The following is a 26,272-nucleotide window of genomic DNA, read 5'->3' on the forward strand; positions in this document are numbered from 1 at the left end:
ATTCTATGGAAAAATTTACATCTACTACTTACTAAAAGCACCGGCTAGCTATAAAAATAAAAGTTAATACACCTTCTTTCTAAATAACGGAAGAATTTTGAAAGTGCTCTAGGAAATATTTAGTATAACCCAATGTATAGAGGTTAAACCATCTTATTATAATAGCATTAAAATGACATTTAAAATACAGAAAAGGGAGTTTGAATGAGGGTCAAACAACTTAGGTTTAAATAAATCTTAGTTTGCTTTACAATTTCTTTCGTAGACAGTTTAAAGTTGATATAAAATGCAGTAGTTGCACCATGACTTATATATCCCTACTTGTTAATATCATATAAAGACAAGAAAACTAATTAATTTAATTTTTATTTCAGAAAAATGTTGTTTAGCACGCAACCATAATCCAGTCAAATTACACTTTAACAACATTATTTTAAATTAAGCCAAACCTGTACGGGAACATAAACTAGCGGACCTGCATTTTTATATATGTGTTTGGTTACAATTAAAAAGAAGAGAAAAGTAGTTAAAAAGTAAAACTTTAGAAGAGAGTGTGTGTGAGATTGTTATTAAATTGCTGATATAAACAAACGTTGAATGCTTTTGCAAACTAAAGCTTGATTAGATCTGAGAATTTGGAAACATACAGAAATCTTGACACGCACCTATTTGAAGTGCCACCCTCACCTCACACGGACCATCAAAACATTTAAATATTTGTTTAAAAGTGCATCTCTGTGTAATTGAACAAAGTTTAAACATTCAAGTAGTTTTTATATTAGAATTCACGTGTTTCCCGGAAATTTAACAAAAATGCTGTTGCTCATATTGATGATTGTTACTCTGCCTGTCAGGTCTCAACAAGGTAACACAGCAAAATTAAAAATAATTAAATACGGTCAGACACACCAACATTTTTTTGACATTATTTACAAAACGAAAATGAACTTATTAAAACTAAAAGTATGATCAATATTATACAGACAGACCGAATAACTGTGGTAACTTGAAGAGTTGCTTCGATATTAAAAAAGAAATACCTACTAAGTGGTTTGCACTGATATTTGTCACGAAGGGAAGGGGTGAAAAAAAACTTTAAAAGAGGAGAGCAAGCCTTGTCAATTTCATTTTTAGGGTGTTATTGACACCCATTACACCCCGACCCCCATCTTGCACGATCCTGTACATAGATACATTAATCTGAAATGCTATTTTCTAGGTTATGGTTATAACAGAAATTCTGAGCCCATGTTTTTGAGTACGGTGCCTAACGTAACAGTGAATGCGGGAAGAGAGGCTGTTCTCTCTTGCTCAGTTTCTAATCTTAATGAATATAAGGTAAGTTAAGTTCAAGCTTTACAAAGTGTCTCAAAAAATCACCTATTTGACGTCAGAAAATGAGAGATGAGAGAAGTGGGAAAGAAAACCCCTAAAAAAGATTTGGATAATCCCTCATTTTTATGTCGTCACGTGGCTCATTTATTTAGACACTTTGTAAAGATTTGTTAAGTTTCCTTTTAAACTTCAGTATTTGTCTAAAGTGAACGATTCTTTGTCAAATATGATTAAGGCCCACAAATCTATATTTTATTTCAAGCTTTTATTAAGTTAGAAGAGAAACTTAAGTGATTTATGAAGTCATATACAAATACTTTTTAATTGGATTTAACAAAATCTTAAAGCTAACGACCATATGTATTTTCACGAATTTATAAAGTCTTCAAATATATTAAAGATATTAGCGTTACAGACATATACACAGACCAAGCAAGGGTTAGCTCTGCTTTATTCAAGAATTAATTGATAAAGATGGTATAGTTATCAAGTTAAAAACTAAAATTTCACTGTAACGCCATCAATTTAAAACCACATAATGTTATAACTCTTGATTTAATTAATATTGACATATTTAGAATATGGGGCCTTGAAGTTAAACTATTTACATACATACTCGCAACATTATTAAGCCCTGCATTTACTTTTTTATCTATTCATTTAGTTTATCGAAGTTTCTTTTAAACGCAGCAACTTAATGTCACGAATAGTGATGTATGACAAAGGTTTCACAAATCAAAACGTTGATTGTGTTTTTAATTTTTCAATGCTATAATTGCAGCTTTTGTTATATTAGATAAATAAAATGAGTTCTGATTGAGATTTGCGGCTATGGTTTTTTACAAAGGGGCTTATTAACATTTTTTGCTAGCTTGCAAATTTTCATTAGATATGGGACCATCTTAGGGTAGCTTTAAAAAGGCGGCTAAATACTGCTTTTCTTACTAATTAAAATCAAAACCTTTTTTCTTTAGGTTAGTTGGATCAAGGGAAGTGATCAGTCAATATTATCATTACATAAAAGAGTAATCACGAATAACAAGAGAATCCACATCACTCATGATGAACATAGCACTTGGAGTCTTCATATCAAGGTTAATCACAATATTACAAAAAACTAATTTAAACTCAAAACTACATATAAGGTATATGTAGCTTTATTTATTTAACCCATTTTATTAGTAAACTGTATTATATAACATTAAAGATACTTCATAATTATGCAACAAAATTTTATATTTCTTTTGAAATAAATATGTTTTTAAGATTATTTTTAGAAACCATAAACTACATAAAAGCTGTAAACTTTATTTTTTTTAGCGGCAGGACGGACGAAAATTTACACTACAGGGAATTGAAAAAATGACTTTAGTTGTAGAGTTATTGTTTTTACTAGGATGTTGGGGTAGATGATAGAGATTGTTACATGTGTCAGATAAACACAGCTGTTATGAAGAAACAAGTGGGATGTGTCGATGTTTTAGGTTAGTTTTTTTTTAACATTAGTGGTCATAGGATAACCATAATAACCATAGGATAATTTGAGAAAATTTTTAATATCTTTTGCTTATATTAAGTGAAATAACAAGGATGACAACATCCATAAGTAGCGAAGCACAAAAAATTGTGGATGGGAATATGCAGATGTGGATTTAAAGTGTATTTATTAAAATCAAGAATAGATTTATTGGAGAAAATAAACACGAAACTGTGTTTTATTTTGTATGATGAAGACAGTTAAAGTAAATTACATATTAGATGCACATAACAATGGGAAAAATATTTTGAAACTGTTAATGCAAAAAAGTTTTAAAATTGGACCAAAAATACCAAAGATATGGGCAAATTTGTCAAACAAATAAAAATAGCCAAAAACCTGCTAAAAGGCAGTTTGGCCGCCATTGTTTCTTTTCTTAAAACGCCAGAAATTTAATTTTAATATATATAACTGAAAGCTTTTTGAAAATTGGACCATGAACACCAAAGATATGGGTAAAAATGTGAAAAATATAAAAATTGCCAAAAACCTGCAAAAAGGCAGTCTGACTGTCATTGTTGTTTTCTTCAAACGACAGGAAATTTAATTTTGATATCTTTAACTGAAAAAATTTTGAAAATCGGACCATAAACACCAAAGATATGGGGAAAATTTGGAAATATAAAAAATAGCCTAAAACCTGCTAAAAAGCAGTCCGACCGCCATTGATGTTTTATAGTTAATTGTGCTCCTTAATGATGGGAATATTGTCAAAAAATGTTAGCTCTCTATCTTTTATAGGAGCCAAGAAAATCACGTTTCCCCCAATTCATTAATTACGGACGGACGGACAGACGGACGAACAGACGGACGGACGGAAGGACATTATGAATTATAGAGTAGCTTTGCTACTAATTATAGAGTAGCTTCGCTACTAAAAATGATAATTCCATAAGAAGCAAAGCACAAAAATCCTGGATGGAAAAAAGTTAGTTATATAACAGTTTATAAAAAAAAAGAGAGAATATGCAATAAATCATAGAAATAGAAAAAAACAAGGATGACAACATCCATAAGTAGCGAAGCACAAAAAATCGTCGACTGGAATACGTAGATTTAAAAGGTTTTTACTAAAATCAAGAATAGATTTATTGGATAAAATAAACATGAAACCTTGTTTTATTTTGCATGATGACGATGGTCAAAGTAAATTATATTAAAGATGCTCATAACAATGGGAAAAATTATTTTGATACAGATATCCCATAAAAGTTTGAAAATTGCATCAAAATATACAAAGATATGGGGAAATATGTAAAACATATAAAAATAGCCAAAAACCTGATAAAAGGCAGTCTGGCCGTCATGGTTGTTTTATTAAAACGACAAAAAATTTAATTTTTAAATCCTTAACTTAAAAAATTTGGAAAATCGGACCATATACACTGAAGATATGGAAAAAAGTGTTAAATATATAAAAAAAGCCTAAAACCTGCTAAAAAGGCAGTCTGGCCGTCATGGTTATTTTGTTTAAAAGACGGGAAATTTAATTTTGATATATATAACTGAAAAATTTTGAAAATCGGACTATAAACACTGAAGATATGAAGAAAAATGTTAAATATATAAAAAACAGCCTAAAACCTGCTAATAAGGCAGTCTGGCCGTCATGGTTGTTTTCTTTAAAAGACGGGAAATTTAATTTTGATATCTATAACTGAAAAAATTTTGAAAATCGGACCATAAACACTGAAGATATGGAGAAAAATGTGAAAAATATAGAAATAGCCTAAAACCTGCTGAAAAGGCAGTCTGGCCTTCATGGTTGTTCCTTTAAACGACGGGAAATTTAATTTTGATATCTGTAACTGAAAAATTTTTGAAAATCGGACCATAAACACTGAAGATATGGAGAAAAATGTGAAAAATATAAAAACAGCCTAAAACCTGCTAAAAATCGGTCCAAACGCCAATGATGTTTTATAGTCAATTGTGCTCCTTAATGATGGGAATGTTGTCAAAAAATTTCAGCATTCTATCAATTATAGGAGCTGAGTAAATCCCATTTCCCCCATAGCGTTACGGACTGACGGACTGACTGACTGACGGACTGACTGACGGACGGACAAAGTGAATTATAGAGTAGCTTCGCTACTAATAAGCATTTATGTTTTTAAAAACTTGACCGAATGACCTACTGACCAAAAAATTATATACTGATACTTATTGGTGCATTGAATCTTTCAGCTGTCTATTTTAAATAGCAGCCAAGAAAATCACATTTCCGCCATAGCGAGGCGGACGGACGGACTTACCGACGAGAAAATAAAGTCTTTGTCCTTATTTTCCATTCTGCCATATAAATTCCTCATATTTGAAACAGAGAGTATAATTATGTTCCCCTTTCATATAAAATTCTAATGTTTTGTAGGTTTGATTTTAGTAAAGCATTTAATGAACACCAAAATTAACCTCAATTGAAAATAGATCTTCTAAGAATTAAGAAATACACATTAAGGATAATCTTGTTTTCTTCAATAATTAAAATTTATTTAATTTACGAATGAATTAAATTATAGAATATATAAGTAGATAGAATTTGAATTATCCTTGCTGCACTTTACTTGATAAATATTTTATCCATTTACAAAAAGTTCACTACTGAAATGTTTAAGACAAGAAATACAGAAATTTAAGGAATGTAAATAGGAAAGAAAAGAAATTTTATGTAAACTGTCGTGTTTATTGGCCTAATTTTATTAAATCTCGTAACTTTGTATGAAATTTAAACTCTGTTGAAACATTTATATGACATGATCATTCTGAACTTATGATGGAGAACATCTCATCTCTTCGCGAATCTTCATGACCTTCCAATTCCATAGAGCACGGGGGAAAAAAGATTGTGTGTGACCTGCGCTCTTCCTAGAGATAAATGATAAATGGCAAAGACGATGAATATGAAATTTTAAATAAAAATTCTTCGGATTTAACCATGCATCGATCTTCTTTTTTTTATTTTGGAAACTATATTTCTTTGTTCCTGCTAAGTTGGGGGATTGAGAGAGTGGCACCCAAGACTGATAAATTGTCGCATAAAATCGTTGAGTCATTTCAATTTTTTTACAGAATTTTTCAAATAATTTTGTTAAGAATTTTTACACAATCTTACATTACTTGGTCAATAAACTTTAAATTTTAAGCTTAAAATAGCAAATACTTTAAATACATTAACATTAACGATAACAAAATACAAGAATAATAACAATGTCTGGACCGTCCGAAATGACAATTTTAGTACCCAGGTAAAAATGAAAACCTGGTATAAAAAAAACTTTCTTTCTCTGAAACTTTCACAAAATCCAATAACAACTATTTCATACAGTTAACAAAGTAATAATTGGATGAGGCAAATACTAAATTAGTTTTAATGATAATTTTGACGCAAATTGTTTTGAAAGACCATTTTTTTGTAATAAAACTCTTCTTCTTGTTTATCTTTCTTTCTTATTTAAACTTGAATCGTACAAAATCATTAGAAAACTACAGAACCAATCGCCATGGACAAAGAAACTTTTTAAAAAAGGTTGTAGTTTAATTATTGTTGTTATTTTAAACCTTATCCCATTTAAACTGTTTGTCTGGTTTGCTCGTATTTAGCCCTGGGACACACAACTTCAATTCATTTAGATAACCTCCCAAACTATTGTGTAATAAGGGTTCAAATTATAGACAATTTAGTATAGACCAATTTTAGGCAAATAGATTTTAATTTTTATAAAGGTTCAGTTAATTAGTCCTTTGGCAGAACTTGTCAATAAATAACGGAATCTGACATTTTAGTTAGATACTTTATTTTGTTTCATGCAATTTAAAGATTCTTAAAATTCACCAATAAAAGCAAGAATATAGAGCAATATGGGACGTTCGAATACACTTAAAGGGAAGCTGCGCTTTAAAAATCTTGTTTTATAATTAGGTTCTGTGCGTCAATACAACAGGGAGAGTCAGAGCAGTATTTTCAGACATAAAAGAATCAAAAAAAAAAAATTTAAAACTGTAGATATTTTGCATTTAGATTTACTTAGCGCATGTCTGAACAATGAACATCTATATTAAATCTAGCATTCTTTTGCTATTAAAGTTAAGTTTTTAAAGGTCTTTTTATACTACTAAGAACGAGAATTGTCAGGATACAAAATTAAAAGAGAAGTCTTAAAAGTTTGTCCAAAACTTATTACGATCATGGTATGATGTTTTTTTTTGTGCATTTCTCCTTTATGTATGTCATCATTCTTGAGTTTTCCTAGGATACTACAACTTATAATAAAGACCAAACGTTTAAAATCAATAAGTAAATTTAAAAAAAACAGAAATGACCATAAGTATAAAAGCTAAAAAAATACATGAGTGGACAAAGTGAGTTATATAGCAGATGTTAAGTTGTCATAAAAAAAAGAATACATGACAAATCCTTTCTAAACAACCACTAAACTTTATGAAGAATAAAACAGACCGACGGACCGAGTAAATTATATACTGGATGCTCATTTGTACAGAGAATGATCACCAAAAATTTCTGAAATAGCAGCAGAAAAAATTTACCCCTTAGCTTTACACACGAACTACGGATAGACAAAAGTGAATTATATAATATTTTCGCAACTAAACTTTAAAAAGGGAAAAATAAATGATCTATACACTTTAACTCTTTTGTGTTGACAAACAGAGTTTGATGAAAATGTTCTCCTTTTGCTCTGTCTCTTCATTTATTCTTCTTTCCATTGTGTCCCTTTCTTTTTAGTCACGAATCTACCCTATAAGAGTCCGTCAGTCCGTCTGTCGGTCAGCTACGTACAGGAAGACACGTGATTTTTTTGGCTGCTATTCAAGACTTAATTTGTTCCGAATATTCGCTTTACAAATTAGCATATAATTTACTTGGACCGTCAGTCTGTCAAAAGAAATTAAAAATACTTTTTATCATTTTTCAGAAGAAAGGTTTCGAGAATTCTATGTTAAACTGCATATTTATCTACTGAACACCTTTTTATTTGCTTTCTATGGATGTTGTCATCATCGTTTTTTATGATTAATAATTTCTTTATATCAAACTAACTGAGATAAAAACTAATGAAATACTTTTTTATTTTGTTTGTATGCTTTGCTTATATATAAGTTTATACAGGTGCTTTCACTTTAATCTATTTTTGGACCACTTAAAACCTCCTCCAAGATGAAAAAAAAATATTTCCATCTTGTATTTGGAGGCTCTAATGCTGTAGTGCAATATCATTTCTTTTCCTCAATCCTACACTTAACCTAACCTAAACGAAATAAGCATTAAAAATTTGCTGCTTTTTATAATATAAGGGAAACTGCCGTCATACAAATCCTTGCTTTTCAAGAACGCTTCATGTTAGTCAAATTTTTAAACGCCAAAGGGGGCTAATACACAGCAATAATAAATTATTTTTTTAAAATTCATATTAATTAATTAAATATATTAATGATATCAATTGTACTCACAACTCTTTATGTGCAACATTTTCAAGTAAAAACTATATTCTTTATTATAAAGCAAATGTAAGGGGAAACAAGGATGACAACATCCATAAGTAGCGAAGCACAAAAAATCATGGATGGGAATACGTACAAGTAGATTTAAAGTGTATTTATTAAAATCAAGAATAGATTTATTGTAGAAAATAAACACATATTTTGTTTAATGATGACGGTCAAAGTAAATTACATACAAATTCCGCGAGTCGGCTCCTTTTCATAACAAAGGGAAAAATTAAATTGATACTGATATCCCAAAAAAAGTTTTAAAATTGGACCAAAAACACCAAAGATATGGGAAAATATGTAAAACAAATAAAAATAGCCAAAAACCTGCTAAAAGGCAGTCTGACCGCAATGGTTGTTTTCTTTAAAAGACCGGAAATTTAATTTTTATATCCTTAACTTAAAAATTTGGAAAATCGAACCATATACTATTATTGCGTTAGATATATGGAAAAATAAGGGAAAAATTTCAAAATAGCCAAAAACCTGCAAAAAGGCAGTCTGATCGTCATGGTTGTTTTCTTTTAACGACAGGAAATTTAATTTTGACATCTATAACTGAAAAAAAAATTGGAAATTGGACCATAAACACCAAAAATATGGAGAAATATGTAAAAAATTTGAAAATAGCCTAAAACCTGCTTAAAGGCAGTCTGACCGTCATAGGTGTTTTCTTTAAACGACAGGAAATTAAATTTTGATATTCATAACTGAAAAAATTTTGGAAATTGGACTATAAACACCAAAGATATAAAGAAAAATGTGAAAAATACAAAAATACAAAAATAGCCTAAAACCTGCTAAAAAGTGGTCCGACCGCCATCAATGTTATACAGTTAATTGTGCTCCTTGGGAATGTTGTCAAAAATTTCAGCCTTTTATTTTTTATAGGAGCTGAGAAAATCACGTTTCCCCAAACTAAGACGGACATTTCAAATTATAGAGTAGCTTCGCTACTAAAAAGAGAAAGGAGTGTGAGAGAGAGAGAGAAGAGAGAGAGAGAATGAAGATAGAAAGAGTTGTGAATGGGGAATATGAATTAAATTCAATATATTAAACTAACTCAGTGACTCAGGGTTTAACTTTACTAAATTTTTACTGAAAAAATTAAAAAGGGAAAGAAAAACTGAGAGAAAAAGTTGTTAGAGGGAAAGAAAGAGACTCTGTATAATACAAATTTAATTTAGGACTGGATAAAATCTGTGTAGATTTTTACAGCTTTTGCTAATGGCTCTAATTTAATCCCAGTTTTGGAATAGTTCAAGGAAAGAAAAACAAAAATTTTATAGATAGTCAAATATGATATTGAAATTTTACTTAAAATAGATTAAATAAAAATAAGAAAGTAATATTTAATATAAAGAAATTAGGGCGTTAATTGTGTGCGTTTTTATGTGATTCACATTACGGTATTGGATGGTTAAAATATTAAATTTATTGTATAAAACTAATAATTTCCTTATTTTCCATATTTTATATTTATAAGTTGTCAAGTATTAAATTTTGTGTGTATGTTTTTTCAAATTACGCGAAGAATTTGAGGCAACTGCTCATCTTTACTATTTAGATAATAGGTTTGCTAAATGATTATAAAAATACAATTTTAATCAAACTAACATTGGTCTGAATTTAAACTACAGTACGCTGAAATACAGCAATCCTATAGTATACATTAATAAGTTTTTTTTCTGTCTGCAGCTAAAGATCTCGGAAACTAATTTTCCGAATTGATTTTACTTTTCAGGAAAGCTTTGTTAATGTCTTTGTAAGATTTTACGCTATTTTCTTGACCTTCTTGAGGCTTGGGACAATGTAACTAGTAACATAAAAATACTATGCCATTAAAAAAATATTTTAGTTCCACCAGACATCGACGAGAAGTTGACCTCTAAAGATTTGACAGTTCTGGAGGGTTCCAACGCAACCTTAGTTTGTGTGGCACAAGGACTTCCACATCCAAAGGTAAGCAGTGTTCATTTTTAATTATATTCAACTGAATTTATTAGAAAGTTTTTCCGAATAAATGAACATAGTTTGACATTTGCTTTTTTTTCTTCCGTATTGCATAGATATGGTTTTGATCCTGCGGAAACTAATCGGATTCAAAATCAAAAGAAAGACTAAACTACATAACTTTTGTGTCACTTTTGAGGAAGACGATTCCTATATGACGTCATATAAAGGGAAAATAAAAAGAGAAGGGAGGAAGAAAATCTATTCTAAAGAGATGGGAGAAAAGGGAATCGTCTTTCTCAAAAGTGACACAAAAGTTATGTTGTTTAGTCTTTCTCAAAATCAAGCTTTAAAAACTTCTTATATTTTCTTTAAATATACAGAGTTTTTATTCAGTCATACCTATTTGAAATTTTATTAGCCCATGGGCAACCATTAAGTAACGTTAAGATATCTGTCAGTTCAGTGAATTTTTAAGCACCAAAATTAGCGGCTTATGTGTAATTGACAATCCCTGCTAAGAAATATTGAAATTAGCTCTTACAAAAAAATTTTATTTTAAATATCCAAATTTAACTTAACATTTTATTAAAAATTATATTATGCTTTAATAAGCACAGAATACAAATCTTTTATGATAAAATTTGTTGAATTTTAAAATTTATGCCAAGTTTGCTAGAATAGTTGTTTTTTGAGAAATTTGTAAAGGATCAGCCAAAGTAATCAAAATTTCTTAGAAGCCTTTTCCAGGCTAGAGAGTGAGAGAGGCTATTAGCTGACTCATTAGATATTAGTAGAAACGACGCTACTCTACAGATATCTCGTATCAGTATGTACATATTTTGCCGGTCTGGGTTACTGTAAAACTCTCATCTTTAAACATATTTTTTTCTACTTCTTTTATATTTGTCTAACTTCTTTTTTCTATGTAAATATAAAATCAAATTCCGTAGCCTGCCTTTTTAACTACCTACTTGAGCTCAACTCACTTAATCTATAAATACAAGATGAAAACACTTTCAAATTTGGATGATTTTAGTTTTTATGATTTCTCATTGTCATTTTGTTACGATGATTGTTCATCTGAAAAGCTTATCTTCAAATGCACGTTATCGTCCTTGTTTCATACATACATACAGATTTATATTTAGTTCAGCTCTAGTTCATTGTATATGAAATCTAATAGCTGGTTTATTAGATACTAACGACTGCGCCACTAGCCTCTGGTGGCCTAATTATAAGAGAATAGTTGTATGATCTCTATCCTAAATCCAAGCTTCAGACACAGAGACGCACAGACATCGTTCTACTATGAATTATAGATTTAGACATTAAAATGATTTAGTAAAGTTCTAAATTATTGCTAGATCCCTAATCTAATTTTGTAAATTAGAGTTCATTCATTACAGCGTTGTAAAAAGAATTTCTTTTTTTTGGCCTTGATGGCCAATTCATATTTTTGTGGATTTATATGAACAACCATGGGAATGAACAATTCTTATAATATTTTAGATAACCTGGAGGCGTGAAGACCATTCTCCCTTCAGGCTCTTCAATCAAAACTCTGTTCAGGAAGTCAGTTCTTTTATTGGTAAGTTATTTTTAGAGAAGCGCAGTTTGGTTATCTAACAATTTATGATCTGCTCTTCTTTTGTAAATAGAGATTAATGTGTAAAATATTTAAAGTGTATTTGTTTAATATTTTATTCAGAGGTTGGCAGCCGCAATATTGCTTGCTGCTATTTTATAATTAGCATCAACCAAATGTCTCCTTTTTACGATTTTGTGCATTCGCAGTCATTGTTTTTAATTAATACCTAACAACCATGCTAACTAGTAGTCGCTCCTGGTGGTACAATCCACCTTGCCAATTTCATATACGTTATAAAAATACATTTAAAAGTTCCAAACTAAAATGTTTTTTTTATCAATGTTTAGTAATTTCAGTGGTTATTTGTATAAATAAAAATATATTTATTTTAATTGTATTAAATTTCATATTTCTCTGACTTAATTACTTTTTCAGTTTTAGATAAGAAAAAATCCTATCCAATTTATAAAATACATAATTTTGATTTTAGTAAAATATTTGACATATAATAATTGAAATTTGTTTGAATTTTTAGATTGATTTTTAAAATGAAGCTTTTTACATCAATGATTATGGAATATGGTCAATATTTTCTTGACAGTAGTAGTTTTATATAAAAAGTAACAAATGAAAGAAAAGTGGTAAAAAAAGATAATTGGAAGTGCTGATCAGAGCATTATAAATTTATATTAGAAAGCCTAGTTTTATGTTTTTTATCCAAAAATTTTGAAAGAATATTTTTAATTAATGAACATATTTTTCCTTGTAAAATTTAAAAAATGCTTTTAAAATACTAATAAAGGGAAACTTATTTACACTACTCAAATTATATATAATAATAATAATAATTGTGTAAAGTAATTCTTGTATTATAGTAAATATCATTGTTCACAAGGATTATGACCATAACAGAAATATTTTTGCTTACTGTGTTGGAAATATATATTTGATATTTATAACAATATGTAATCATTTATTGTTCTATAGATTTATTTTGAGACTAAAATTTTTATTATGGTCTGTATTCATTTTTACGAACTGTTTTGAGTAACATGCTTTTTAAGAGCCACGCCAAATTTGTTAATGACAATGATTAGTATAATATTATGAAAATTGCAGGAAAAAAACGAAATATTCTTTGAAACTTTATAAAATTCTAATTTAAATATTTGAAATAATTCAGTTTACTAGAGCTGGATCTTTAAATCATTTTAGTGGTGAACAAGATCGGAGTGCGCCAAATTTTAGCCAATCACAGCGCTGCATTTTAAAAATTCCGCTTTGTGATTGGCTGAAATTCGGCGCACCCCGATCTAAATCACCATTAAATTGATTTAAAGATCCAGCTTAGGACTCTGCCCTACGAGATGTAAAAACTGAAGAGAAAACAAATATTTCCATAGGGCGTTTTCTTTTTTGAGGTTGACAACCTATTTATTAATTTTTTTTACATTGAAGCTCCAGGCCTCTAGGGGTGTAGCAGATAGTCAACAAAAAATATTAAAAATAACCTTACAAGTTTTTAAAACGTTGTTGCATTTAACTATTTATTAACCCATGACTAGTACTTTTACAGTATCCCCTCGTTTGTGGTGGTTGTGTTCAGACATGGCTTAAATATTCTGATAAACATTTATATCAGATGCGTGACAATATGAATAAATAGTCGCGTCTATGCCTCACTAAAATCATCATATTACAATTTTAAAATTCAGATGGTTGTCAAAAGTATAATTCAGGTGACTCGAATTATATTTTTCAGAATGTTTGTATATGTTCTATGTTGATTCCCGTGCAAATTGTTAACGGACACTTGATCATTGTCGAGCACAACTTTGCAAAACTTATTCGAAACTTGTTCGTATATTTTGGAAACATTGACAAACAATCTTGAAAACAATTGTAGAACAGATAGGATAAATACTTTTATCGATGAATATTAAATGGAAAGTTAGTACGCAGTTAACGTTAATTAAAAGTAAAGAACTAATCTAAAATAGGAAAAGAAATTGATCTTCTGTAAAGCCTTTAACTTTAGAAAGATAACAAACATTATCCTTTTATTAGTACGCTGATCTATAATTAGTTTAATACATATTAAAGAACATAGGCAGGGGTTAGTAACTGGGAGTTTTTAACATTTAAACTTTATATCACATAAAAAATTACTTCTAGAGTCATTTCTCATCATCAATCGAGTACTTGGATCAAATGCTGTTCAGACGCATTCGACTTTTAGCAATCATGACTGGGATCATCTTTAAAAAAAATTAAAACAGTACTTGGCCATTTTCGGCCACAATGATTAATTTTCAATGCATCATCAGCTTCAAGTGTCTTTATATCAACTACTTCCCCCAGGCAAAATTGTCATGTTTCACCCAATGTTGATTAAGGAAAAAAAACATTTAGAATTAGAATGATACCAGGCAATTAACTGCTTCATATTAGGATATTTTTAATTTTCCTTTTTAATCAAGAATATATTAGATGTTAAATATTTTTAATGATTTGAATTATTAGATTTTCTATATATATTTTATCTGTTTAAATAATCATATTATACAATGTAGTAAAGCTTTTTTTCTTTAGGTTAAGATTTCGATAACTTGAGCTCTCATCTAATGGAAGCTTCATATAGAGCTATTATAATTTTAGATTTGTCTTTTAAGATTTTTAAAAGTTTCTCTCTGTCATTTCCTACCCTGTAAAATACAGAATATTTAGATTATGAGGGTGCAGCCGCTAGTGTTTATTAAAAGTACAGGAATGATGATTTTGGTTAGAATCAATTTACCACTTTCTTCAAATCTTTTCAATCAATTTTGATACACTCAAATGACTCCATTGAAATATATTTAAAGGTTTAATTTTTTGGTTAATTTATGTAAAGATATTATGAAAAGAAAATTATTTAAAGTAAAAAATTTAACTATCTTAAATAACTATTTAAAGTCATTTCATAATTTTAAGGGGTTTTTTGCTAATTCTCTTGGGAGGGTGGTGGTATTCTCCCCAAAACAGCTATAAACCTTTAAGGACCCATGAGTAAATACCCTGTAAAGGACAACCATATCGGTTCAGCGGTTAGCGAGATCCTTTGGTACAGACATACACACACAAAGATCCTTTTACTTTATTATTAGGATGATCTTCTGTATGATTGTTAAACTTGTTTGTAGAGATAGAATCATGCTATTATTTGTGTCAGTAATCCACCAATTAAAAACACTAATTAGTTTTTCTTATTATTACTAAAAAAATAATCATTTGATGAAAATTACAAACGTCAGCGAAATAAATGATATAAAAAGTATGAGACTCGGTTGATAAATAATAATCATTTGCAGTCGAGTTTTTGTTAGATTTTATGTTAGAGAATCAGATAATTGGCGGCTTTATTTGTATAATTTATGTTCAGGAAGCACTCTTCATCTCAGTGATATCCGAAGAAATCAGATGGGAGTAATATTCTGTATAGCAAACAATATGGTTCCTCCAGCGGTAGCAAAGAGAATTATGCTCAATGTCAATTGTAAGTATAACATTTTAGGTACTCTTATATCCGTAGTATCTCTAAAAGTAACCGCTACCCTCACTGAGTGACTTCTATCAATAGGAAAGTTGTATAACGGTATCGTCAATCTTAACTAAATATGTTGTTATATAACCCATGGATTTTTGGCCTACATCTAATATTTGGTATCGAGTTGGGTCTGTTTACTTGCTAATGAAGTACCAATTTTCTCAATATTAATGTAATACATTAGACATAGCAGTAATAGGTATAATTTTTAACTTGGTATATCCACTACTCGGATCTAATATTACCCTGACAACAAGAGGTCACGCTGCCAGTTGCGCTATTGCTACAAGAAAACTATTTCTCGTATTCATTCGAATCCGGTGGATAGGAACCGGTTCTCATCCATACGAAAAAAACTATGTCTAGCATCGTATTATATCCATTTTTCTACGAATATAGAAATGTACAATCACAAGATTGTACATTCTATATCCGCGGAAAGCCGTTTATAATACGATACGAGAAATAACTATTAAAGTATTTTAATATATTTTTATTTTAGTTTCTCCAACTGTTCTTGTAAGACCTCAACTGCTTGGGATACCATTAGGTTCGTATAATTTACACTTTCTTATAATATTATGACTAGCGGCTTGTCCCACCCCCCAAAAAATAGCCTAAAACCACCACAGGACCAGTAGGTATATTCCCTGAAGAGTAGAATCCGATCGGTTCAGTGGTTACCGAGATCTTAAGGGAAAGACATACAGACGGACAGACATCATTCTACTTTGTATTATAGATTACAATAAATATAATTTATTTCTCCTTTTGTAAAGGCACTGAATACCAGCAAACCTGATAGGCTCATTTCGAAAAAGTGCAAAAATGGTATTTTTGACTTTAACAAAGCATTTAGGTGGCAAAAAATGCTAATTTGAAAAAAAAGTAAAAATAAATTAAAAACAAAGCTGTACAAGACAGTTTCAGTTAAGTCGACTTAACATCCTGAACCCTACACAGGACGAAAATTAAGCTTGCCTGAAAAATAGATTTATATTTTGTTTTTAAATATCCCACTTAGCATACACAGATATAATAACTTAATACTATATGGATTATAATCGATTTTAGATAATAATTTCTTAAAAAGGTAGATTTGATAAAATTAATTTTAAAATTACAATTGCAATCAAGTTGTATTACAATGATGTTACAATGACCTTTTGTTTGTGGCACTATTAAGAGAAAATAATAATTTGTGTGGTGTATAAAGAACTTATTATTGTTCATGCAATCAAATTTCAATAATTGAACATTTTTCTTTCAATTGCATTTTTCATGTTGATTCTTAAGAAACTTATTTAAAAAAAACTTAAATAGGATTATGACAAAGAACTCTAGGAGCTAGATGAGAATGTGGATCTGTCTTGGTAAAAGCAATTTAGAAAGATTGGGGAATGGGGGGAGTCTATGAAAAGCTTTTTAAAAGTTACCTCTAAATATAAAATTTCTCTCTTTTTATCTAATAAAAACCAATGTTAACTAATACAACTTTTAAGGATTGACATTTGGTGCACAGGACAGCAAAGAATGTATTTTATGCTCTGGTGTAATTTAAATTTGTAAATGTTTGTTGCAGGGGAGAAGTTGGTGTTAAACTGCACTGTAGAAGCTTATCCTGAACCAATTACATACTGGCAAAAAGTAATTTTATTTTAGAAAATTTTCGAAAGTTTAAATTGATATATATTATATAATTAACATATTATTCAAAGATAAGAAAATTAATTTTGAGTTAAAAAGATGGCTTGGGTAAATTCTTTGTCTTTCGTTTTCGGTCAAAATAGAAGAGTTTATGACAATAGAGAAACAAATATAATAATAATTATGAGTAGCGTAAAAATAATTTTAATAAAATACATTTGAAATACAATGTGATAGGAAAAATATAAAATTTTATCCAGAGTAAGGCAAAGAGAAAAACAATTACTATTGATTTTAACTTTTAAATATTTTTTTTCACTTTTAGACAGACGTACGGGCACGCTACGATAGTTATAGAGTAGTTGCTCTTATAACAATTGTTATTAAATTAAACATTTTTAGATCATTTACTATTCAGGACACATCAGAAATAAATACAATGGAAGTAGAAGGCGGCGCCTTTAGCCGTCAGGAAGAAGGCACCAGCCGTCAGGGTATGGGGAAAATGGTTTTCATATCTAAAACAAGCCCAGAATATACTGTTTACACAGAAAGGTATTTTTACTTCAGTATATTTGTATGCAATGATTTTCTTATGTTCGTGTATGTCTCTCCATTCATTTTGATAAAGGTGGGGTTTAGTAATTTCCTTCTACTGTTTTTTATAAATGTTTTCCCTCTTTTACTTAATATCCCCTAGGTTAACAATCCCAAAGGATTTGTTTCAGTGTCTCAAATTTTTCTGAACAATGAGAAAACTTTCTTTTCAAAGTCATATCTACCCTGTTAGTAGTCTTAACTTCTATTAAAGCGGTTGTAAATACTGAAAAATTCATTTTTAACCAAAAATAGAAAATATTTACACATAAGCAAAAAAAGATGCTAAAATCAGTAAAACTCGCTAAAAATTTAGAGGGGATAATTTTGCTTACTATTTTAGTGAGGCAAAGAGCCAAAAAATTTTTTTTAAAGAATTCACCTCTGGACTTTATATTAGGTACTCGTAACTCTTCTCAAACTTTTTTCTCGTGATCTTTTGGAATAGATTTTAATCATTTAAGAAAAGATTAGCTACAGTTGGACTTGAACTTCCTTATTCTGTAGCCACTAAAAGAATTCAATGTTTTGTAAAATAATATTTATATTTCAACAGGGAATCTGTGATGTCTAAATAAATAGTCATAAAATTTATAGCAGCTCAGAATGAACTTTATAAAAGTTTTGACCAAAGTTGTATAAAGATTTTATTACAGGAATGGATACCACCATACATCAACACTCACAATTCATAGGTAATTAGATTTAGCAAATGCGTTTGATGTCATACACCTTACTTTAAAGAAAGAGAAAAACAAACTTAATTGAAGTGATTATTAGGATAGATTAGAATAAAAATAAACTGGTATCTAAAATTTTTGGTTAATAGGATACTATTTTACACCATAATTGGTGCGCGTCAGTCCGTTGGTGATTTTGTTGTGATTCTTATGGACAAAATTGTAAATTGTATTTTTTTTGTAAACCTCAATTTAATGTTAAAAGCTGAGGTATATTAAAACTGGTTGTGTGCATTATCATTATAATTTGTATTGACAACATGTAAATTGTTTCAAGACTCTTGACAAAGTTTGCTTAGAAGCCATTATATCGATTGTAAAGTTTGTATATAGTGTTCGCCAAGTGTATTGGAATATGTACATTGTAAATACATGTATTATATTATATTAGTAGTAGCGTGGCTGATATACATAATAACGTATGTCCAGTCCATCTGAATCAAAGTTTTTGGTTAAATGTCATATTCTTAGATTTAAATATTTCTTACACTCTTATTTCTTTATTACTCTTATTGATTGTCCTCCCGTATTTCTGTCTGTCTATGAACAACGTTCTAGAGAATCATAAAGTCAGTGGTATTTCTCTATTAGGAAGAATTCTAGAAATTTCCCCTGACAAAATATCTAATATAAAAACATAAAGACTAATTTTTTCTGGATTCTAGGTCTAGCTACTTTTCATCCTTGTAATTTAAATATTTTATCATACATAACATTGAAACACTTCTGAAAGGCAAAACCCTTTAAAATATAAAATATACTCATGTGTAAATTAAAGTCACCAAGAAAAAAAATATTCTTTGAAGAATAATGTAATTTTAAGCTAGATTACTAGATCATGAAAAAATGTAGTTTTTTACTCTTTACCTAAATAAATTTGAAAGCAGCTAGCAGCCAACGACTGGATACGTCATCAATAAACAGGCTATAGGAAACTTACAAAATTTGGAAAATTCAAGACCTATAGATACATTAAAAATTTGCCATGTGCTTCTTTTATGTTTTTAAATATGGAGCCTCTTTGGATTAGTTTTTATAGTTTATAAACGATATTTTGACAATTTCTTTATCATTTGTTTTAAGCAAGTTTTAATAGATTTTGTTATTAGGTATTCTTTGAAATATAATGGAGTTTACGAATGTGTTTCTTCTAATTCTCTTGGATCTCAAGTTGCCTCGGCCAGAGTATATGGTAAGTTTAATCTAGTTTTCAATATTCATTTTTTATTAAAATCTTTTATACATATTTATCTCCATCTTGTTTCTTTTAATCGTCTCTTCTTTTTCACTGTCAATTGAAATATACGTTTATATATGTCTAATCACATCTTGTATTAATTTTAATTTCAAAGTGATTACCTTACTCTTTGTATTTAGATTTTTTGTCCTGTCTTTATATTATTATATTTATATTATCTGTCTCTTTCTCTTCTTAAATATTTCTCTTTTGTAGTACAATGCAGATTTTCAGTAATTTGTATCAAACAATTTACACTCCCAGTAGTACCATTGCAATGGTCCCAATTCCAATACAATTTTCAATTCTCAACCTTTTCAACTGAATTCAATGTTTATTTGTCTTAAACTATTAGAAAATGTTGCTTTAGCTACACTGTAAAAAAATTAGATAACAATTTTGAAAGAAAAAACTTTGGATCATGGAAAGAAACCAAAGTTGTGGGTTCCGTCGTATTTTCACAGTAGTTTTTCTGTATTTTCTAACCCTGTGGAGCAATCATTAACATTTACTTGACCTAACCTAAAATAAATAACATTTCAAAAGCTACTGTGAAAATACGATAAAACCCGCAACTTCGTTTTATTTCCATGTCCAAAAACTTTTTTTACTTTAAGTTTTTGAACATTTACCATAGAAAAATGCTCTGTTTAGAGCAGCTTGATACAGTTTAAGACTTGTTAAGAAAAGTTTAAAAAAATTATGAATGGTTTTCTTACAGTATACATTCCTCTTCGTAACCTTACTAAAAGTGCAAACACACAGTTCATGTAGGCATGTCACAAGTTTAGGCATGTCACAAGTGTAGTCATGTCACAAGCGTAGGCATATCACAAGTTTAAGAAGGTCATAATTGAAGGAAAATAACATAATAGTGTAAGCATGTCACAAGTATAGGAATGCCACAACTGTAAGCATGTCACATTAGTAGGCAAGTCAAAAGTGTAGGCATGTAACAAGTGTAGACATGTCACAAGTGTAGGCGTGTCACAAGTTTAGACATGTCACAAGTGTAGGCTTATTACAAGTGTAGACATTTCACAAGTGTAGGCAGGTCATATATGTAGGCATTTCACTAGTTATGCATGTCACAAGTGTAGGCAAGTCACAATTGTAAGCTTTACATGTATTGCATGTCACTAGTATAGGCATGTCACAAGTGTAGGCATGTCACAAGTGAAGGCATGTCACAAGTGTAGGCCTGTCACAAGTGCTGACAAGTCACAAGTGTAGGAATGTCACAAGTGTAGACATGTAACAAGTGCTGACAAGTCACAAGTGTAGACATGTCACAAGTGTAGAAATGTCACAAGTGTAGGCATGTCACAAGTGTAGGTATGTCATTAGTGTATGAATGTAAAAAGTGTATGAATGTAAAAAGTGTAGGCATGCCACATGTGTTAACATGTAACAAGTTTAGGCATGTCACAAGTGTAGGTTTGTCACTAGTGCATGAATGTAACAAGTGTAGGCCTGTAACAAGTTTTGCATGTCACAAGTTTAGGCATGTCACATTTTAGGCAAGTTACATGTGTAGACATGTAACAAGTGTAGACATGTCACAAGTGTAGTCATGTTACAAGTGTAGGCCGGGCATAAGTTTAGGAATGTCACTAGTGTAGGCATGTAATATTTGATCAATTTTGAAATGGTTAACAAAAAAACAAATATTTCCTTTGCAAAATATATAGGTATGCTATGTAAAATTAATCTGAATTTTAACTCATATCAAAACTTTAAGTATTAATCAGAGGGTAAATGTCATGAAATCTTTAAATTTATGTTTAGTATATAACCCAATAATCAATGTTTCAAGTTCTACAAAATCTCTGATATCCCACAATTAGTATTTCTGCAATTTCAAATTTGGACATTTCACTCCAAAATCCTTCCTCTCAAATTATTTTTCTGTTTCTGTCTTTCTCTTCACCAGTCTTATTAATCGCATTACTCCCCTGCCACACCCCTCAATACATAAATTAACCCCTAGCTGTTATAGCTAAATGAATTTCTGTTCTTAATATTAATTATTGCCTAAGGATTGAACTGCTTACAAATTTATAAGAAAATAAAAGTTGAAATTGTTAATCCTGAAAATTCTGTGCGTGTGTGTGTTTGTGTGTGTTACCGCAAACAATTATGGTACGACACAAACTATGAATATAAAAAAGGAGAATAACTATATCTTTTAAAGGTACACTCTTCACTATTTCAAAGAGTTTATTTAGAAAACTAATAGTTATACTTAGATTCAGATAGCCCCCTCCCCCACCCCCTCCCAAAACTAAACCAATTGATTTTAGTTTTAAATAAAAAAAGTTGGAAGGGGAGAGTCTCACACCTTGGAAAAAGTTTTAAACCATAGTATAGCCAACAGATACATTCCCTGAAGAGCAGATCCAAATCAGATCACCAGCTAAGGAGATCTTAAAGGACAGACAGATGTAGTTAGATTTTTATATTTCTTTATTAATATTTTGTTTTGAAAATTATCATATTTAATTACTTTATTTTATACCCTTTTAAAATGAAAGTTACAGAATATCCTTTTAAATCCTAATTCTTTACACGTACATCCAGCTAAGCAGTGTTGTAAGTAAATTCATAACATTTTGATTAACAAATAAACATGTCAAACTGTTTATGAGCTGCACATTATGTCTCCAACACACTCTTAACATCAGACAATGTGTAACTAGACTTTTACAGGAAGAAAACATCAATAAAATTGAAGCCTTAAAATCAGACTTTAGAAGAAGCAAATATTATCACTTTTGAATGTCAGAATTTAATAAGCAGCAAATTAATTTATGTCTAGTATAGACAAAATTGTTTAGAAATTTACTTATATTCAGGACACTATTTTAGTATATTACATTTTTAGGGTTTGATTATACACACGATTCGCCTATAACATTGTACCTTATTGCCCTTTGAATAATGATACAAAAATTTTAGTAGAAAACATGTTAAAAATTAGCTCATTTCAAATAAGGTACTGACTTTCTTATAGCGGTTTAGAGTTGAAACTCTTTCTAAATCGTAACTTAATGTTACAGCAATCATATTAAAATCAATAGGACAGTTCCAACATGCCTAAATTAACGAAAAAAACTATCTGTTACGGACGGACCGACTGAATTTTCAACTTTAAATTGATTGCTGTATGTTGTCTCACTGCTGGCTGTAGCTTCTGATTCAGATTGACCGAATGCAGCTTTCTTAAAGATTCTTTTTATTCTGCCAAACTCTGTTTCAGAAAGATTTTAAATTTTTTTTATAGAATTTCAATCTTTATTATTTTTTTAAATTTATTCAAATATAATGAGAAGGCCATTGCATTTCTTTGATTTGACAATGTCTGAAAGTCTGTTATTGCCTGTATTAGTTTCATAACGTAAGGTAAAACATACTTTTTAATTTATTAAAGCAACCCCTAATCATGAGTTTAAAAATCAACCAGCAAAAATGATACTGAAATATCATAGCTTGCCTTCCTAGCTTTGATGATGTAACATACGGACATACTCTAGTTGTAGAGTAGCTGCGTAACAAAAGATTGTATAAATATTGTTAATCTAAGAATTGATTTATCCAGTTATAATGTTGAATGATATAAAAGTGCTCGGCTAAGCAAATGTGCCAAAACTCCGAGATAAACAATTTTCCGCAGTGGTGCCCTTTTTTTAACCCAACCAAAACCAGACTCTTACACTCTTTCCTTCTCTCACTCTTTTCTCTCTCTCTTTCTCATTTGGTTCCTTTTCTCGGCATTACCCATTAAATTGACAAAGGATCATTCTCCTTCAACCCCACCCCCTTAATGATTATTTGGAGAATATATGTAAGTACCATTGTAACATAGTGGTGTAGTTAGGTTAAGTTAATTTGGGTTCCTGATAGCCCTCCAACACTAATGAATTGCTAAGAGTCCCAAATGGTCAGTAGTAGCACTTCCTGCAAATGACGAATCCAAGTTTTAATGTAACACTTTACAAGGTGGATTTGTTCATTCTGTCGCCCTCTTTTTTCCATACTATCTAAAGATAATCCAATCATTTTGTTAAACTTTTTATCTTTTTAAAATAGGTTTATTAGGATGGAATAGATTGGATATATATGGGGTTTATATTTAGTGGATCAACCTCAATTTGATAGATTCTACTGCTTTTTCTTTTAATAGTTTCGACCAGATTTTAACTGAATAAATTATGTGACTACTGAGTTACGAATTATACATTATACTATACATACATATATGTATTTAGTATAATTCCCTCAAAATAAGTGGGGGGAGAATAGGGATTTATATTGTATAGAATATATAATATAAAATCATTTAATTGTACAATATATGGACTTCCAACAGCATTTTAAAAGCATTTTACAACTAATTACAAATAATTGATTAAAAGTAACAAAAGTTATTATACTGTTTATTTTGTTCTATTCAAGTTTGCTTTCTTTAAATATTATCAAATGCTTTACTAAATTCACAAAAGTTTCTTTTTCTTTTCCGTCAATTCAAAATATTTATTTGATGCCTTTTTATGTGTCTTTAAAAAAGTTTGTCTGTCTGAGTAAATTCGTTTTGGAAATTTTGCTTTTAATTCACATTTTTGATCACTGAACACATCAATTTTATATCTTTTGATAAAATAAAAGTATGCTTCATTTTTTCAGAAATAGCTGGCTCTCGAAGAGGTACAAAGAAGGAAACCACAGTTCATCTAGATATTAAAACATTAAAGGTAAACATAAACAAATAAGTACATTACAAACTAATTTTTTAAAAGATTCGTTATTGCTGCGCTTTTTATGCTCGCAAATGTCCTTGGTTATAAAAGCGAAGCTTTTCTATAATTAGTCAATATGTAACGGATAGTTTTCATCGTTAGTTGAAGCATATAATAATTGTCCTGTCGACTTCAAACATAATGAATTTCATAGTGGTTGAAAGAATAGCAACTCTTTAAACGTTACCAGAATGTCCGTACAACCCTATAAAATAAGTTAATTTTTAGCTTTTTTGATCCCATTCATCTGATTTTAAAATAAAGATTCCTAGGAAAATAAGGTACAATCATCTCTATAACCAAGTTCCAAAAATATAAGTAAGTCCTCAGACAGATTTTGTATTTATGAATTTTGCAACAAAATTGTATATATTTTGTTTAGAATTATAATGCTTTTCAAGTTCTGACACACTACACGTGTTAATCTGCGTTTGCCCAACTGTCTGGTTTAAGAGCATCGCTTATATGGATTTTGTTATGCTTATTTTTTTTTGTAGGAAGAGGTGTGGAATAATAAGGTTCTCTCTCCGGAGTATGACATGAGAATCACATCTACTGTCAAAACACTCACTCAATGGAAAGGTATTTAAGTATTTTGAAAACATTTTCTTTCAATGTGTAGGCAATATTATTTTTATACAGATTTATATATATTATATACATATATTTTTATTATCACTTTTAAATAAATATGAAAAGCTGAAAGGGTTTTAATTTAATTTCATTATTTGATTCTTTATTTGTCTTTATCATTTACTTACAAAGATTACATTAAAAGTATAACAATATTAATTTAAAACTCATTTAAGATATTCAAGTTGGATAAAAATTTAATTTCTTTTAACTTAAATGCTTAGATATTCACAGATATAAAGTTTTTCCAATTTCGGTGTAAGTATACTTGTTCACTGTTTTGTATCTTCAAGTATCATTTTGTTTTAAATTTAGTCATCACAGTTAATTATTTTAGACACAGAACGAGTAGCTAAAGCATTCCAGCCCTCCTCGGGACACAACTCAATATTCTCAACATCATCTGCTAACAATAACCATTATTATTATCATCTTAGTGTTCTAATTGTTTTTATTATTGTTAATTATGTTTAGATAACCAATTGTGACCTATCATTATTATAATTAAATGCTTGAATTACATTATCAAATTTACTATATTATTCATTTTTCAAGTTAAAAAAATAATAAAATTTAAATCATTTTCAAAATATAGAAGTTAAATTATTAAGAGGTTCAGAAGTTTTATCCACATTCTGTTGTTTTTATTTTTATCAATCTTATGTCTGGCTTCCTGTAATAGCAAAGCGCAGCCACCAAACATAAGGGCTTTCAGTCCATCCAGCAATCTGCGGCATATTTTGTCTTATTGATGGGTCATATCGGGTTTAAAACTAAAGTATGAGAAAAATAGATATCTTGATTTTGCCTCAGATGTAAAAAAAATGATTACATAATAAAAATTATCCACAAAAATATATAAAATAAAAAAGGTTTAGAACTAAAACAAAAAATCCAAAAAGGGGGGGGGGGCGTGGTAAATACGCCTCCTTGTAAATTTCTCTAAGGGTTAGATTTCAGTGTCAAAAAAAGACATTTTAACTCTTTTACTGAAGGATAATTCAGTTTTCAGCTAAAATAGTCAATGATTAAAATAATGATTTGTTTTAAGGGATTAAAAGAGTTAATATATCAATGTAAAATTAGACGGGAAAATATATTTAAGGATAAAT

General features: G+C 29.5%; 1 protein-coding gene across 1 annotated transcript; it reads left to right on the forward strand.

Moving 5' to 3' along the window:
- The first annotated feature begins 372 nt into the window (after positions 1-372).
- LOC145312458 (limbic system-associated membrane protein-like) lies at positions 373-25,694 on the forward strand. Its single transcript, XM_080151716.1, has 15 exons — positions 373-865; positions 1,220-1,338; positions 2,310-2,429; positions 2,732-2,819; positions 10,239-10,342; positions 11,846-11,924; positions 15,346-15,459; positions 16,013-16,060; positions 17,093-17,157; positions 17,576-17,712; positions 18,411-18,449; positions 19,604-19,686; positions 24,415-24,482; positions 25,025-25,109; positions 25,498-25,694. The coding sequence occupies exons 1-15, from the start codon at positions 814-816 to the stop codon at positions 25,632-25,634; spliced, it is 1,338 nt and encodes a 445-aa protein (XP_080007842.1). The 5' UTR covers positions 373-813; the 3' UTR covers positions 25,635-25,694.
- Positions 25,695-26,272: the final 578 nt, after the last annotated feature.

The sequence above is a fragment of the Acartia tonsa genome, chromosome 2 (genome assembly GCF_053477335.1).
Source record: "Acartia tonsa isolate MP-2025a chromosome 2, ASM5347733v1, whole genome shotgun sequence".
Taxonomy (NCBI): Eukaryota; Metazoa; Arthropoda; class Copepoda; order Calanoida; family Acartiidae; genus Acartia; species Acartia tonsa.